The sequence below is a fragment of the Trichosurus vulpecula genome, chromosome 2, assembly GCF_011100635.1.
Source record: "Trichosurus vulpecula isolate mTriVul1 chromosome 2, mTriVul1.pri, whole genome shotgun sequence".
Lineage (NCBI taxonomy): Eukaryota > Metazoa > Chordata > Mammalia > Diprotodontia > Phalangeridae > Trichosurus > Trichosurus vulpecula.
In genome coordinates this window covers 34,065,358-34,082,678 of record NC_050574.1, presented here as the reverse complement: position 1 = coordinate 34,082,678, position 17,321 = coordinate 34,065,358, and the positions used below count along the sequence as shown (strand labels likewise).

The 17,321-nt window shown below is 54.9% G+C and overlaps 1 protein-coding gene across 1 annotated transcript in view; it reads left to right on the top strand.

The window, feature by feature from the left end:
- AGRN (agrin) overlaps positions 1 to 17,321 on the top strand; it is a 91,487-nt gene that overhangs the window by 29,127 nt on the left and 45,039 nt on the right. Inside the window, exon 3 of the mRNA XM_036744872.1 lies at positions 11,025 to 11,072. Coding sequence (XP_036600767.1) covers positions 11,025 to 11,072 — 48 coding nt within the window. The remainder of the gene's footprint in view (positions 1 to 11,024; positions 11,073 to 17,321) is intronic.

Here is a 17,321-nt window from a genome sequence, read left to right as displayed (position 1 = left end):
GACACCAGGTGGCCTGGTCGCCCGGTCAGCTCTGGCTAGAACCAGAAACAGGTAGCAAGGAAGGGGGAGTGGACAAGGTGACCTGAGGAGTCACATAGTGTGTACATGCAGACACACACCAACACACACACAGAGACGCACGTGTGTGCATCCACGTAGATTACGGTGGGGATGTGGACCCCCACATGAGCAGGAAGGCACATACATGTAAACAATCACACCATGTGCACACAGACAGAGGTGAAGGTACGTGTGTCCACACAGACTCACATGTGTGCGCCCTGGCCTAGGTCACTCGCCTCTGAATGGAGGTGAATGAGTGAGTCCCTGTTTGAAGGTTGGGGCAGTGGTGGGGCGGCCTGTTCCAGGCCTGAGAAGAATTATCCTGGGGTGGGGGGGCGCTGCGCAGTCACAAACATCCCTTTTCTTTTCTATGCCCGGTCCTGGCCCAGGCCCAGAGGAGCGGTCCTGCCCATGAACCATCCATTGTCTTGTCCCCAGGCTCCTGGGAGCTGAGCCCAAGGGGCCCCGGGGAAGGGGAGACAGACAGCAATGAGGAGGGGCAGAAGGGCTGGGCTGTCTGTGGGAGGGGGCATGCAGGGGAGAGAGGCCTGCTGTCTGCTGGGGGGGGGGGCGCCTTTCACCTCTCTTCAGTAACTAGGCTGTCTGGCAGGAGAATAGTTGGGCCATTTCCCACCCCCCACTGGGCCTCAGTTTCCCCAGCTTTCAAATGGGCTGCGTCAATCCTCGATGCCATCTAAGGACCCCAGGCGCTGACAGAATCACAAATGATCCCAATTCTGAAGCCAGGGAAGGGAGGGTCTGGGGATCTCTCCCCCTCCCCCCAACAGTCATTATCCAGGGTCTCCCACGCTCCTATTCCTCCTAACATCCCCCCACCCCCTCCTGTAGGCTGGAGGAAGAGGCTGTATAGGGATCTCCTGAGGACCCAGGCTTCCATTCTGAAGGCGGGCAGTGTAGTCCAATGGTTAGTGTCCAGGGCTCTGGCTGGGGGGTGGGGGAGCTCTTCCCCCTCCCTGTTCTTCAGCTTCATCTGAGGAGTGGGCCCACCTTCAGCCTTCCTGTGGGTCTCTGGGGAGAAGGCCCTAGGAATCCGACCAGGCCTTAGCCTAGGTCTGAGGCTATGATGGCCACCCCAGGCCTGATAAAGAGATAGATTAGTGCACCTGAAGTGGGGAGGGACCTCAGAGGCCACCCAATCCATTCCTCCTCCCATCTTACAGATAAGGAAACTGAGGTAGAGTGAGGGGGGCCTTGTCCACCATCACTAAGCCGGCTGAATGGAAAGCTCAGACACGTGTGCCCACTACCGAGTTTCTTAGCCTGGCCGGTCTGGATGCCTGGAGCTGAACCCAGCTGGGAAGGGGAAGGGAGAGGGGGAGGGGGGGGTCACTGTTTGAGGTCCTTCTGCTTCTCCCCCCGCCACTGGGCTGTTCAGAAGGGAAGCCAGGCTCCTCCCCTGAGGGGCCCCCATCCCTTTCAGGGGGAGCTGAGCCCGTATTGTCCAGAGGGGGGTGGGGCTATCTGCATGAGAAAGGGTAGGGCTGGTTGCCATGGGCACTGGCCTGTGGGCAGAGACTGGGGGGGGTCCCCTTGGTCTCCTGTCCTCCTCTGGGCTAGCCCTTTCCTTCCCCTCCCCCACACCCCCCCAACAGAATAGCGGCTGTCTCTTTGCACATGTGTGTGGCTTTGTGCTCACATGTAACAGGGGGCTGTCCCGTGAGGCAGGCCATGCCCCAGAGGCCCCCCAGGCCACTACCTGGGGGAGGTCAGGCCTGAGGCAAAGGGAGGAGGCCCAAGTGCTGTGCTTTCTCCGAGGCCCTAAACAACAGGGGTTTTGGAAGCTCCCCTTGTCCCTGGGACTCAACTTCCTTCTGGGCTTGGGGGAGGGAGAGGCTGCTCTTTTTGAGGTCTCAATGTCCCCTTTGTTCCTCCATCCTCAGCTGGGACTCCAGGCCTGGGGTAAGGGTGGTGAGGCTGAGCTCTCTGGGCCCCTCCCTCGCCAAATATGTAAGTGCCATCTTGGGCAGCTCCCAGCACCCCCCCCATCCCCACCCTCCAGCTGGTGAGTTCAGTGTGACCCCACTGGACCTGTGCATACATAGGCAGGGTCTGGACAGGGTCTAGATAAAGGGTAAGGACACTGGTGTGGACCTCATATTGCTGGGAACAAGGCGGAGAGGGCTTGAGGGTCAAGTCCAGGCTCTGCCCCTTAGCCGAGTGACCTTGAGCTAGTCATTTCCTGCTTCTATGACTTCGTTTCCTTGGGGCTTGGATTCAGTGCTCTTCAAGGCTCTTCCCAAGCTCTGGTCTCTCCCACCTTGGACATTCTATGTTGTATATTCTAGGTCCCCCCAGCTTAGACATTGTGTTCTAAGGTACCCCCACCCCACCCCAGGTCTGACATTCCATGTTCTAAGGCCCTTCCTAGCTCTCACATTCTCTGATTTATGTTCTAGTTTCCTCCTAGCTCTCCCATTCCATTTTCTGAGGGCCCTCTAGCTCTCCCATTCTCTATTTTATGTTCTAGGTTCCTCCTAGCTCTCATATTCCATGTTCTAAGGTCCTTCCTAGCTCTCACATTCTCTGATTTATGTTCTAGGTTCCTCCTAGCTCTCTCATTCCATTTTCTAAGGGCCCTCTAGCTCTCCCATTCTCTATTTTATGTTCTAGGTTCCTCCTAGCTCTCATATTCCATGTTCTAAGGTCCTTCCTAGCTCTCACATTCTCTATGTTCTAGGTTCCTCCTAGCTCTCCCATTCCATATTCTAAGTGCCCTCTGAGTGCTGACCATTCATGTCCTACTCTGACATTTTATGTCCTCCGGGCCTTCCCAGCTCTGACATTTTCTGTTCTGATTCTTCCCAGTTCTGATGTTCTGTGTTTAAAGGCCCCTCCCAGCCCCAGATATTCTATGACACTTCCTAGCTGTGTGAAGCTGGGCAATTCACTTAGTCTCTATCTGCCTCAGTTTTCTCAGTTGTAAAATGTGGATAATTGTCAGGATCAAATGAGAATGTATTTGTAAAGTGCTTCCATGGTGCCTGGCACATAGTAGGTGCTTACTAAAAGACATTCAGCGTTGGAAGGCCCCTCCGAGCTCAGAGTCCCTTTTCTGGGTTCTACGTTCCCCCAGCATGCTGTGGCCTCTCGTCCCTCCCAGCCAGGACATTCTCTATCCTCAGGCCCCTGTGGCTGATGTGTGAGGCTTCCTCCAACTCTCAGGCTTGTGAGGCTCCCGGGTTGTTAGGGACCATCTTTTCATCCTGCCACTGGATTTTGGGAGGGAAGGCCCCCTCTTGCCCCTTACCCCCCATGAAAGGCATTGTGATGGATAGCAGACAGTCTGGGAGTCCTGGTTGTTCGGGTGTTTCAGTTATAGCCGACTCTTTGTGACCCCATTTGGGACTTCCTTGGCAGAGATACTGGAGCGGTTTTCCACTTCCTTCTCTAGCTCATTTTACAGATGAGGAAACTGAGGCAAACAAGGTGAAGTGACTTACCCAGGGTCATACAGCTAGTAAGTGTCTGAGGCCTGATTTGATGATGAGTCTTCCTGGCTCCAGCCCCAGTGTTCTGTGCACTCTGCTGCCTCCTGGTAGCTGGGAGCCCTGGCTCTGACCTCTCCCTCCTCCTCCACTCCCTTGCTGTGACCCTGGGCCAAGTCCCTTCCCCCACTTGGGCCTCAGTTTCTTCATTTGTAAAATGGAGTTGGATTAAATGACTTGTAAGGCTCCTTCTCACTCCAGAGCTCTTGGGCTGGGTTTTTCCTCTCTCCTAAAGCTGCTGGAGTTTCTGGGATAGAACTATTGTCTGGCCTATCTCCCTTCCTTCCCTGCCCAGCTCAGCCCATCCTAACACAGCATTACTCCCCTACTCATGTACCTGCCATAGCTCACTCGGCCCTCTGGCATCCTGCCCAAACTCTGACCCAGCGTTCAAGGCCATTTCCATCTCACCTACCAGTCCCTCCATTTTTATCTCACAGCACTCCACACATGGCAGTAGGTGGTGCTACTGATAGAGCCTGGAGTCAGGAAAACCTGAGTTCAAATCCAGCTCCAGACACTTAGTGGCTGTGTGACCTTGGACAAGTCACTTAACTCTGTTTGACTCAGTTTCCTCAACTGTCAAATGAAGATAATCTAACTCAGAGTTATTATGAGGCTAACATGAGACAGTATTTGTAAAGTGCTTAGCACGGTGCCTTCACCTAGCAGGCGCTAGAACATGCTAGCTGTTATCATTATTATCAGTGGTAGCAGCAGCAGCAGCCCCCTCCCCACTCTATCCCAGGCACCCCTGCCTTCTGTCATCCCCTTTGCCATCCCCAGCTTCCATTCCCCAAAGATCCTTTTCTGACTGGCCTAACCTCCAGGGCAGGGATTAGCTCCCCCCCCCCCATAATTCCCCTTTCTGCGACACTCTGGGCTTTGTCCCTAGTCCCATTTTAAAGATGGGGAAGCTGAGACTTAGAAAGAAGTGAAATGACTTGCACAAAGTCACACAGTAGGAAACTGTCAAAGTAAGCATTCGAACCCAGGTCTCTGTGGATTCCACATCCAGGTTCCTTTCCCACGTAGGCACTTAAATGCCTGTTGTCTGAGTGAAGAATATGGGGATGCCCAGGGAACTTGATTGGCGAATACTGGATGTCTGGCTCTCCCAGGGGACCATGGCCCCGCTGCCTCTCTGTGCATTCCCCTCCCCCATTTGATTTGGGTCTGGGGAGAGGCAGTGGAAAGCAGGCTAGATCTGGAGCCTGAGGAGCTGGATTCAAGTCTTGACCGTTACTCTCTGTGTGACCTTGGCAGGACCTCCCAGTGACCTCGGAGGCCGCTGTCCAGCTCTCCAGTCATGATCCTGTGAATCAGGTTGAGCCCATCTTTAAGGAGCAGCTCATTTCTCTTGGCCAGCAGGTTCATTTCACTGCAAAGCCCTTTGTAATAAATTACCTCCTAGAACTTGTCTGGGATGCTCACAATATCTCTCAGAAAGAGGCAGGATGGTATTATTCATCCCATTTTTAGACTGAATTAATCCCACATATAGATGAGGAAAGGATGTTCGAGGTCCCACAGGCGGACTCTGAACCCAGGCTTCCCATCCGTGCACTCAGGGGCCAGACCGTACTGTTTGTTCTGAGGATCAGACAAGGCAGGACCACAGCTTAACAGGTGGAGCCGGGCACCGAGGTGCCAGGGCTGCAAGTAACCTGAGCCCCCTGGAACTCAACCTCCTCCCTCCCCCAGGGACTTCAGGGCTGGGGGCAGAGATTCCTCTGCATTTAGCAAACCCCGCGACTGTTAGGATTGAGTCTGGCTGGAATTACTTCTAGGGGGGTGCAGGGGGCCTGGGTAGCATGAGAGTGAGGCTTTGGGGAGGGGTGCTCCCCTCCTCCCACCCCCTCCCCCAGCCCGATCCCCAAGCTGTTGGTCCTCTCCGCCAAGCTCTCCCTCCCATGTGATGCAGGCCATTTGGGGCTCTTCACCTCCCTGTTACCCAGTTGCAGAATTTGAAATGAGAGCTGACTGCCAGAGCCTCAGGCTGAGGAGGCCAGGTGAGGACTCTGGGCTCTGAGCTTTGGAGTCCTATTGGGGCAGTGAATTGTGCCCTGGGTCCTGGGAGAGGGATGCTCCAAAGAGACTCTTCCCCATTGGAGCAGCCCCCAGGGTGGTCACCCCAGGACAGCCCCCCTCCCCCTGGCCATGCTTCCCACTGCCCCAGGGCTTAGAGGTGAGGTGGCACTCAGGGCCCTCTTCTGCATCCATGGCCGGAGGGGCTCTGAGGGTACCGGTACCAGAGCCATTATCTCTGGCTTCCTCTAGACCCATGTGGTTCCCCCAGCCACCACTAGAGGCCACTGCTTCCCTGCAAGAAGAGCTGAGTGAGTGAGGGAGGGAGCCAGTGAGCAGGGAGAGATCTGGGTACTGCTGTTAGTCGGGTGGGGCACCGGCTCTGCCTTGGGTGGGGGTGGGCCAGGCTGTGCCCCTCTTGGGTTAGGGGCGCCTCTCAAGCTGGAGGTCTTTTTGGGTGCAGTTTTCATAGGATTGGAGCTGGGAGGGGCTCCAGTGAACATCTCCTGCATCCCCTTTGTTTTTATGGAGGGGGAAACTGAGTCTCAGGGAGCGGAAGGGGCTTGTCTTCAGCAGACTCCCCAATTCAGCTTCTGGGCCCCCCTCTCTCCAAGGGCTGTAGTGGCTCGATTCCCTCCTCTTCTCCCCTCCTCCAGGCTATGACCACCACCACTGGAGGGTAGGAACAGCAGAGAGGGGTCAAAGGTATCCCTTCCTGATCCCCCTACCTGTGCCACATATGGTGAGGGAAAGGCATAGTATGAGGGCACTGGCCTGTCCCTTTGGGGACCAGCCTGGCTCCCCTCCTCATTTCCAGGGGTAGCCAGAAGGGGGAAGGGTGGCCTGGAGGCAGACCTGGTGCCTTTCCCTTTTCATCCTCTGGGAGCTGACCTCTTTAATTTGCATATTATTCATTTGCATATTGCTTATTTACATGTTCTCTAAGTGAAGCTTGGAAGGGGCTCTTTGACTTGGGGGTCTCGTTAGGTCTAACAGACCTGGAAATGCTCTTCCGGATCCTGCCTGGGAAGTGCTGGGTAGTTTTCTCTGCCCTTTCTCCTGCAACCCACTCTTAGCTGCTTGGGTAGGGTGATAGGGTTATCAATGACACACTGAAACCCCCCTACACACAGACATAGACACACACTTGGGTGACCTGACAGTGTGACAGACTCACACTAAGACACTCAGAGCCACTGACACACTCCGATGTGCTGACATACTGAGGAACAGTCAGTGACGCAGATAGACCCATCCTGACATTAGACTCAGATACTCTGACCTGCTGCCACTACAAGAGTTATACCAAGACACTCAGCCCCACTGACACACTCACATTAAACCCTCAGCCTGACACTCAGCCCCACTGACACACTCAAATAAACCCTCAACTTGACACACTCAGCCCCATTAACACACTCACAGTAAACCCTCAGCCCCATTGACACATTTGGTCCCACTGACACACTCACAATAAACCCCCAATTTGACACACTTGGCCCCACTGACACACTCATAATAAATCCCCAGCCTGACACACTCAGCCCTACCAACACCCACAATAAACCCTCAGCCTGACACACTCAACTCCACTCATACACTCACGATAACCCTCAGCCTGACACACTCAGCCTTGCTGACACACTCAGCCCCACTGACACAGTCACAATAAATCCTCAGCCTGACACACTCAGCCCCACTGACACATTCACACATAGACCTTCAACCTGACATACTCAGTCTCACTGACACACTCACACATAGGCCTCAACCTGACACACTCAGCCCCACTGACACATTCACACATAGACCTTCAACCTGACACACTCAGCCCCACTGACACAACTCCCCCATGTGCAGATATACCAGACATAGACCTACACAGGGTTCACACTGACCTGCTGATGCTTCTGGACACAGTGAGATCCTCTGACACTGCCACACCCACCTTCCCCACTCTTGCTCTGACACACTCACACTGATGTGTTCAGACATTTGAAGACTCAGATGTGTCAATGTACTCCCTTTGACAGACAGATGCATGACGACCCTCCTCCACTGACACGCTCAGATGCTTGCACACTCAGTTCTGTAGCTCCCCTGATACTTGGTGACATTGACACATTCAGACCCCCCTCTCCCACCAGTGACAGTCAGATGAGATGGCTGGACCTCTGATGTGCTCCAACCCGAGCACGCTGCTGGGCACACTCAGACTTCAACCCAGACAAAGCCAGTGATATAACCATACATTCTGAGGAACAAACATACTCTGAGACTGCATATGTGGACACATAGATGCTCAGCCACCCCCCACACACATATAAACATACCCCAACACGCTGATACACACAAATCTCTTGTCACAGACACGCCCTGACACAGTCAGATACAGGGATCCATGATAACAGAAGACAAATAAGATCCCTCCCAAATCCTCTTGCACCCCCAAGCCTCAGGAGAATAGGGGAGTAAGGGACCAGACTGACGAGGGTAGTCTGTGCCCCACCCCCACCCTCCTCCCCCCGCCCCTCCACCCCTGGTCTCCCCCAACCTTGCTGATGCTGCCTTTCCGCTGGGGCCCCTCCCTGCCCTGGTCCCTGCTCCCACCTGGCCCCCCCAGCCCAATCCATGCCTGTCCCCACCCTCCCCCAACTCTCCTGCTCCTTTTGTGTGACCCCGCCCGCCTGCCCGCCCGCCCTGCCCTCCCGCGCTGGCTCACTCCTTCTCGTTGCTTGCCTGCTCTTGCGGGCTGAGGGCTCCCCCAGGACGGCGGGCGAGCTCCCCGGAGACACCTTCCTTTGTTTCTCTGCTCCCCCTCCCTCCTGCCGGCCGGCCTCGTTGGGGGCCCTCTGCTCCCTCCTCGAGCTTCCTCGCCTGCTTTCTCTGCCGCCGCTCTCTGGCTCACTCGCCCGCTGGCTGCCTCTGTCTGCCGTCGCCACCGCCGCTGCCGCCCCCCAGCACTGAGGCTGGCGAGGAGGAGGCTGGGAGCTCCGAGCAGGAGGCAGGAGGGAGCCCGGCTGTGCCGCTGCCGAGCCTGCAGCTCCTGTCCCTCCTGTCCCTTTCTTCTCTCGGTCAGTTCATCCCGGCTCTTTCCTGCTCGTCCGCATCCGCTCCTCTCCGGAGGCGGGACGGGCCTCCCGCAGCACCGTCTTCTCCTTCCCTGGCACCAGCTTCGTAGAGCAGCCCTTCTGTGGGGAGGGAGCCGGGGACCTGCCATCCAGAGAGGGGCTGGCACCGGCCGAACTGAAGATAGCCCTTGGGGGACCCCAGAGCTTGGTCCGTTGTGAGGAGGAAGGGAGATCTGCTCTCTGGGAGACCTTCCCTTCCCCAAGTGAAGGCTGGGCAGGAGACCCGCGTGAGGGTTCCATCTGGGAGCCGGGGTCCCAGCAGCATGAGGAGGGGGGCCAGCCCCCAGGGGAGGAGCAGCCAGTGGCCCCAGCCTGGGCGGGGCAGGCGATGGGGCGTGGAGAGGCCCCAGGTGGGCTTGCTGCTGAGCTGGAGCCTTGGGGAGCTGCTGTGAGGGCCAGCAGGGGGGCCCAAGAGCGCCGGTGGAGGATCAGGGATGCCTGGCCACTGTGTCTCTAGAGGGCACAGGTGACCCTCCCGCCTCGGCCAGGGTCTCCCTTGGAGAACTGGAGGAGACTTTGGCTTTGGGAAGAATTCCCCCCTCCCCCCACCTTTGGGATTATAATTAAGCCCAGGGAGGGGGCCTGGGGGGGGCGCTTCGGGCTTGGGTTTCCGCACACTCCACCTGCTTCCCCACCAAGTTGGGATTAGCGGGTGCGGTGTGCCTTCTGGACTCTTCCCCCTTGGAGAAGAAGAGAGAGTGACTGAAGCCTGGAGCTGACCCCTTTCCCCCACCAGCTTCTTCAGCCTTTGACTCTCCTGGGGGAGTTGCTGGCGGATTTGTGATCCCTGTCCCTCCACACACCCTGCTCCTTCAGGTTCTCCTCTTCCCCCGTCCCTGACTGCAAGCAACTTCTTGGGAATTTCAAGATGGGGGGAGTTGTCTCCCCCCTCTTCAGCTTGGGGCGGCTCAGGCTTTGGGCGTGACCCCCACCTGGAGGGCCACTGCCTGGGGCCCCGAAGGGGGTGTGGCTGCCGTGGCGGGGCCCAGGGCCAGGGCCATGACTGCCTGCCAGTACCCCGCGATGTCCTCGGCCCTGGATCGGGACCAGCTGTATCAGCACAAGGTGTCCCTGGTCGTCCGCTACTTCATGATCCCCTGTAACATCTGCCTCATTCTCCTGGCTACCTCCACACTGGGCTTCGCTGTACTCCTCTTCCTCAACAACTGTAGGTCTCTCAGGCCCCTTGGAGGGACCTGCAGCCCCATCCGCCTTTCTGAGCATGCCCCGCTGTCTCTTTGGCCCTGCCCGTGCCCTCTGACCTGCTCCCCAGTTCCAGAGGGAGGATAGAAGGAATGAGGGGTGGGTGGGTTAGAGGGAACAAGAAATTGGCAGATCAGAGTGGGTTGGCTTAGCTTTGGATGTGGGCATCAGAGGCGGCTAGCCTGCAGTGCAGGGTGCAACCTTGATCTGTCCTGCCTAGCCCTAGATTCCTGGGTCCTTAACAGAGCTGTCTTCTTGGGGCCATCGTTCATGGCCCCAAGCCCTGGCCACGGGCTGTACCCCTTGCCCTCATGCCGAATGTAATCCCAGACCTGGAGAGTGACCAGGAACCTGGATCAGGGACCATTCTTTCCCCTGTGTAGCCTTTGGGGTAGGGGGGCTGGCCATGGACTGAGGTGGTGGGACACTGGCAGCCTCACAGAGGGAGTGGAGGAGGTGCCGTCACTGCATATGGTGGGAGGGCCCATAGATTCCCTCATCTTCTTTCTCTTTGCTCCTGCTGAACTTGGAGGGTGGCAGAGAGGAAACCAGGGGCAAAGTTGTAGGGCCAGGGGCAAAGAGCTTGGAGCAAGGAAGACCCTAAAACCCTGGGGTGGGGGGGGCTCCTCCTTGAGCCCCAGGGTGATGATGGCCCCATCCACTTTTCCAGTCTTACTCATATCAGGATTTGGTTCTGTGGTCACTGGCCAGAGCAGAGGGGCCAGGTGCTCCTGGGTTCTAACCTTCCCTGTCCTTCACTGGGTCCCCCATTCTGTGCTTCAGCCTGCCCCTCTCTCTAGAGGGAGGGCTGGCTGTTTTACTGGGGCCCAATATTTGGGAGAACTCGAACAGGTTTTGGTGTTGAATGCTGTGGCAGGGTGCCCCTTAGTCTTGCTATAGGTGGATGGGGGGTTTCCCTGGTTGGGGTTGGGACAAGAGTCTGAGATGATCTGAGTCTCTAGAAGGGGTAGGGGGTGAAGGGTTTAGCTGATTTGGCCTGAGGAGCCCAGAATAAGGGCTACTAGGGAGTATTAGGTGGCAGTCATTGGTGGATACTCAAACCCTAACATCTGTATTTTTTCTCTATTTTCAGACAAACCTGGAAATCATTTCACGCAGCCGCCCCCAACACCTCCAGATGGTGAGTGTGGGGCCAGAACCCTCTGGGGTCATTCACTGGGCAGTCATGTGCAGGGGTCAGCATCCAGATGGTTGGCATCCATTGCTTGGACAGTTACATTCAAAATCTAGTCCCCAAGTGGTCACACTGAGGGGTTGGTGGCAGGAGGGTCACAGTTGGGGGTCAGTGTCTTCAAAGTTGGGACTGGATGGTTGGACCTTGGGGCAGTCCCCAGGCGATCGTGCTCAGGCCCAGTGACTGTGCTCTGAGGTCAGCCATATAGCCACTCCCTTCTCCCTGGGGACATAGTTCTGACCTAACCAGCTGTGGCTCTCTCCCCAGTAAGGACCAGTAAGGACCAATAACCTCTGTGTGTGTGTGTGTGTGTGTGTGTGTGTGTGTGTGTGTGTACACACACACATTTTACTTTTTTATGAGGATCAGTGTCTTGTCCAACTTTGAGGTATCTTTGAAGCCTTGCTCAGGAGAGGAGAAGCTTCTCTCTGCTGGGCAGGGAAGGGAGGCCAGGCAACTGGGCTTCAGTGACCAGCTGTCCAGTGGCATGGGGTCAGAGGGCATGGTCTGGGAGTTATGACCTAGTCTGAAGCGCTCTGGGGTGGCTGCCTGCTCAGGTCTATGATATCCAGTCATCCCACAGGACCCTTGGGCAGCCTCAGGCCACTTCATCCAGGGAGGACACACCAATTCCCAGCATTGGCCTGGAACATAGTAGGCTTAATTAATTAATTAATTAATTAATGCTTGTTAATTGAATGGTTGAAGCCAAGGGGGAGGGTATACTGGACAATAGGACAATACCAGGCAGACATGTAGGTCTGAATTCTTTCTGGTCAGAGTGTGTGTGCGCGTGTAGGTGGGTGGGGACCTTCAAGGAGACAAATTTTAGATGCCTGTCGGGTTCAGAGGCCATGATGATGAGGAAGACAGAGCCAGGGAGCTCTGTGTCTGTGTGTCAGGCAGGGGGTTGGACCAGGGGATTTCTATAGTCCTGTCTAGCTCAGAAATTCTCTGATTCTACAAGACCCCTAAGCAGACTTGGACAGGGAGAGGAAGAGAGAGGAAGAGTAAGGGGGCAGGAGGAGAAGGGAGGGAGGAGGGGAATGAGGGGGAGGGGGAGAGTGAGGAGGAGGAGGGGGGGGGAAGGAAGAGGGGAAAGATGAGGAGGAGGAAGGTGGTGTGACTGGGGAGGCCAGGGTCATGGACGAGGCTATGGAGTCCCATTTGGAGAAGTGAGTCAGCTCCAGCCTTCCTCTGGGAAGCTACCTCTTAGAGCAGTTAAAGGTATTATGGGAAAGTAGAAAAAAAAAAAAAGCATTGCCTCTGAAGTTAGCAGACCTGGGTTCAAATCCTGCTTCTATTTACCACCTGAGTGACTTTAGGCAGGTGACTTGCCCTCTCTGGGCCTCCACTGCCAAGGAGGGGAGAGGGATTATTTGACTGCTGAGGTTCCTTCCAGGAATAGCTCAGTGGACCTATTATGCCCTAAGCACAGGGAGGCCTGGCCAGTAGATGCTGTGACCCAGAGCTTGAAGCCATTTTTGGGTGGGGACAGAAGTTCCAGGGGGTCCTCACGTGTCAGGCCCTTGCCCAGGGAGCCCCTGGGGCTGTCCTGGATTAAGGAGGAAGCCCCCACTAGCCTCTGTGGGGCCTTCTCGTCTGTGCAGGGATTCTAGAAAGGGAAGAGGAGAATTGCCTGCATCTCATCCTGGAGCTCCTCTCCCTCTCATGTTCCTGAGCCTCATTAATTAGCACTAACCTCGTTAATTAGTATTCCTGCGGCTGTGGGTCCAGAAGCCAACCCAGCAGCCGCCTCCTCCTACTGCAAACTTCTAGAGCAGAAACTCTGTGGGGACTGAGGGATGGGGTCCCCGCTCTCTCTGCCACCCTTCCACTCTCCCCCGTCATCCACCATTCTCTCTCCCAGTGCCTCATGAATGACTCCCCTGCCCTGCGCAGGCCGGGCCCAGGGGTCCTCGTCATCCCTATTCCTGCAGGTTGGGCCTCCCCTTTGAGGGAGGAATCCATATGGGCCTGAGGGAGTATTCCAGACTCCTCTTGTCCTGTTCTCTATCTCTTCCTCCCTCCCCTCCCCAAAATCCATCTGGGTGGGACCATTGTCCCCTGTAATTGAGCTAATGTGAGTCAGGGAAGAATGGAGACCTTTTAGGCTGATGGAGAGGGAGGCTCCCAGCTGTTGAGGAGACAGATGTTCAGGTCTCTCCTGCCCCAAGGCCCTTGTTCCCCATCCTCAGCCCCACCCAGGCCCTGACCTCTGCTCCCAGTTCTCTGCCCTGCCCACAGGGGAGTTGGAGGAGGCCCTCCCCACAATAGGAATGTGACTGGGGGTGAGGGCAAGTAGAGCAGGCTGGTCTGCCAAATATAACAAAATTCTAGGAGCAAGATTATGGGATTTAGGGGTAACAGAATGTAGTGGGGAAAGCGCAGGATCTGGAGTCCTTGGAGGGCCTTGGGTTCAAATCCTGTCTCTCTCACTCACTGTGTGATCTCGGGCCAGTGAGTCGACATCTCTGGTCTTCAGTTTCTTCACTGGTAAAATGGTGGTGGTTGAGGGGATAGGGAGGTTGGTGCCAGCTGACCCCTCAGCTCCCTTCTAGCTTAGACACTGACCCCAGAGCTCATCTGGTCCAACCTCTCCAATTTAAAGATGGAGAAACTGAGGTCCATGAAGGTGAAGTGGCCTAGGGAGCATCGAGACCATAGATTTAGAGCTGGAAGCTCTTTGTCCTCTTGTCATAGGGGAAGAAACATTGTGTGTTCCTTGTCTCCCCCAATAGGGGAGAATAAGCAACTTGAGAGGAAGGATTGTTTTCATTGTCTGTATTTATATCCTCAAGGCCTAGAGAGGTGTGTGGCCCATAATTGTTGTTCAGTGGTTTCAGTAGTGTCTTACTCTTCTTGAGTTCATTTGGGTTCTTCTTGGCAGAGATACTGGACTGGTTTGCCATTTCCTTCTCCAGCTCATTTTACAGATGAGGAAACTGAGGCAAACAGGGCTAAGTGACTTGCCCAGGGTCACACAGCTAGGAAGTATCTGAGGCTGGATTCGAACTCCCTAAGATGAGTCTCCCTGATGCCTGGCCAGGCGTTCTGTCCACTGTGCCATCTAACTGCCCTGTGGCCCATAGTCAGATCTTAATAAATGCTTTTTGATTGATTAAAGAAACAGGCCCAGAGAAGTTAAATGATTTGTCTAGGTCACATAGAAGGTGGCTAGATCTAGGTGACCCTGTAGATAGGGTGCTGGACTCAGGAAGTTCTGAGTTCAAATCCAGCCTTATTTATTTACTAGTAAGTTACATGCCCCCTGCCTCAGTTTCCCTATCTGTAAAAAGGGGACAATCATAGCGCCTCCCTCCCAGGCTTGTTGTGAGGACCAAATGAGATAACGTGGTAAGTGTTTTGAAAACTTTGGAGTGCTTTATAAACGTTAGCTGATGCTCTTTAGCATTATTCAAACCCAGGCCTCTCTGACTCCAAATTCAGGGCCCCTACCACTGTCCCACACTGCCTCAGCAGGTCTGAGGTGAATGATGGGCCAGCCCTATGTTCAGCTTGACTTCAACAGGGAGGGCAGGAGAAGGAAAAGAAGACAGAGGCCCCGCCCAAGGGGAACATGAAGCCTATCTGGGGAAACAAGATGAACCCACAGGAAACATCAGAGGATGATAGGAGAGGAGACAATGCGTAATTAAGTGCTGCCGCCATGAGCACAAGTGTTGGAGCTGTCCAGGGAAGCTGGATATCAACCCCAAGGCTCCCAGTGGTCAGGCAAGGCTTCCTGGAGGAAGGAGACTTGAGCAGAGCCTTGAACGATGGACCAAGTGGGAGTTTCCCCTTTCCCGCTTTGTAGGCTGTGGAGTCTGGAGGACTTATGGTTCACATAGAGATAGCAAGGACCTTCGGTGGTCTGGAGGTTTTGCGGGGAAGCTGGGGGTCTGAGCTCAAGGCCCCTATCCCCCACCCCCCAACCTCTCCTCTGGTTTGCCATGTGACTTGCCCATTCTCTCCATGTTGTGCCTCTTGTGTGTATATAGCGTGTGAATGTACAGACATGTTGTGTGTGATAGACTGGGGCGTGCCTCCTCAGGAGCAGAGTCACCCCCGGGCCCTTTGGCTGCTGTCAGGTTACTCAGGCCCTGCCCAGTGCAGCCAGCCCTGGCCTCTGGGGCTGCCTTTGAAGTCAGTTTCAGGTCTTCCCCCTTGACCCCTGGAAGACTTTCTTGATCCACCCACCCTTTCTCAGCTCTAGAGGACAGAGCTGGGACTCCTCTGACTGCTTAATTAATGATCTTAACTTAATTAGCCTGGGTGGTTTCCACTGACTAAGTGACCTATGGAAGGGAACATTGGGAGGGGGAAGGGATGGGGGGCAGTTAGAGACCATATGCCTGCCTCTGACTTGACCATTCTAGTGGCCCCAGGGAGTCATAAGGAAGGAGGGAGGGAAGGAGGCCCTTCTCTGGGGCACTGGGCTGTAATCCTGCCTCCCACAGATACATGACTGCTGACTGCCGGCCCCCCCCCACCCCTGCAACTGTACTGAGAGTTCCCATGGCTACATCACTGGCCTGAGAAAGCACCTAATGCTTGCCCAATGAATGAATTAGTTCCCTTCTCTCTAACCTACAATCCTTATTCATTGAGCCCTCATTTGTCCCCAGTAAACCCTCATCCATCCCTAAGAAGCTCCCATCCCTCCCTTCTGAGCCCTCCATCTCTCTTTACTGAACCTCTGTTCTCCTTACTGAGACCCATCCCTCTCACTGAGCTCCCATCAGCTACTGCATCCCCATCTCCCTGACTGAGCTCAGCCTTTGTATCCCTCATTAAATGAGCCCCCTCCTTCTAATGGCGTCCCCAGGGCCCCGCCTCCTTGGCCCCTCATCTCCCTTCATTAGCCCAACCTCCCTGATCCCCACCAGACCCTGTCTTCCTCCCCACCCCCACACAGACACATCCAAAGACCTAAACGCTGAAGAGCAGTCATTCCTGTGTCACCCCACCCTTCTTAATTGCTACCTTAGGGGGTCATTGGGACTGGGGGCTTGGAAGATGCTATTGCGGGAGAAGAGAAAATTCTCCTGTGGGGACCCAGTAGGGGTCAGTGGACCCCTAGGCAACACAGATCATTGAGGCCCAGGTTGGGGAACTCTGCCCAAGTCACCAGCACAATCTGTGCCTTGGTTTCACTATGGGCCAAGGGGGCTTTAGGTGCATGAGAAAAAGAGCAATGAGTAGACAAAGATAGGTCCAGGTCTGGGGCTGAGGTGGAGCTTCCTTTGACAGAGCGGATGCCTGTGTGCGCTCCCTGTCCTTCCTTATGAAATGGTATCGGGAGAGAAGGGAGCAGGTACCTGGAGAGGAGTCTGACAAGCAGGGGTGTGGGTGGGGGCTCCCTCCCCCATCCTCTTTCTCTCTCTCTTCTTCTCCCCCACTCCCACTGTGCCTCCCTCCCTCTCTCTTTTTAAACCTGTCAGTCTTCTTAAAAAAATTATTGATATATCTTTTGTCCCTACATCACCTTCATTTCGCAATATATTCTTCCCCCACCCCCTCTCAGTCAGTCATCTCTTATGACAAAGAAATAGAAAGGGGAAAAGCTAACCATCCTCTCCTTTCCTCGCTGAAGCCAAGTTTCTGGTTATCTGCTGTGTTCCCCTTCTGTTGTTCCCCACCTCTGCAAAAAAGGGTTGAGGGTGGGGGCTGTGTTGTCAGTGCCGTCTCCTGACCTGAGTCGGGCTTGCTTGTCGTCTAGAGCTTCCTGTTTTCATTTTGTTGCCCTCCTCATCCCCCCACGTACATTGTTGTAGTCTTTACACAGATTGTCTCCTTCTTGACTCTGCTTGTTTTATTTTGTATCAGTTCATACACATCTTCCTACGCTTCTCTGCATTCCTCAGTCGTTGCTTCTTACAGCACAGTTAAGATTCCACTAGGGCAGCTAGGTGGCGCCAGGAGAAGATTCATCTTCTTGAGTTCAAATCTGGCCTCAGATGCTAGTTGCGTGACCCTGGGCAAGTCGCTTCACCCTGTTTACCTCGGTTTTCTCATTTATAAAATGAGCTAGAGAAGGGAAATGGCAAACCACTCCAGTATCTCTGTCAAGAAAGCACCAAACAGGGTGACAAAGAGTTAGATGTAACTGAAAACAACTGAACAGCAGCAAAGATTCATTCCTTTTGGGTGGGCGCCTGCTTAGCCATTTTCTGTTGTTGCTGTCTTCCCACT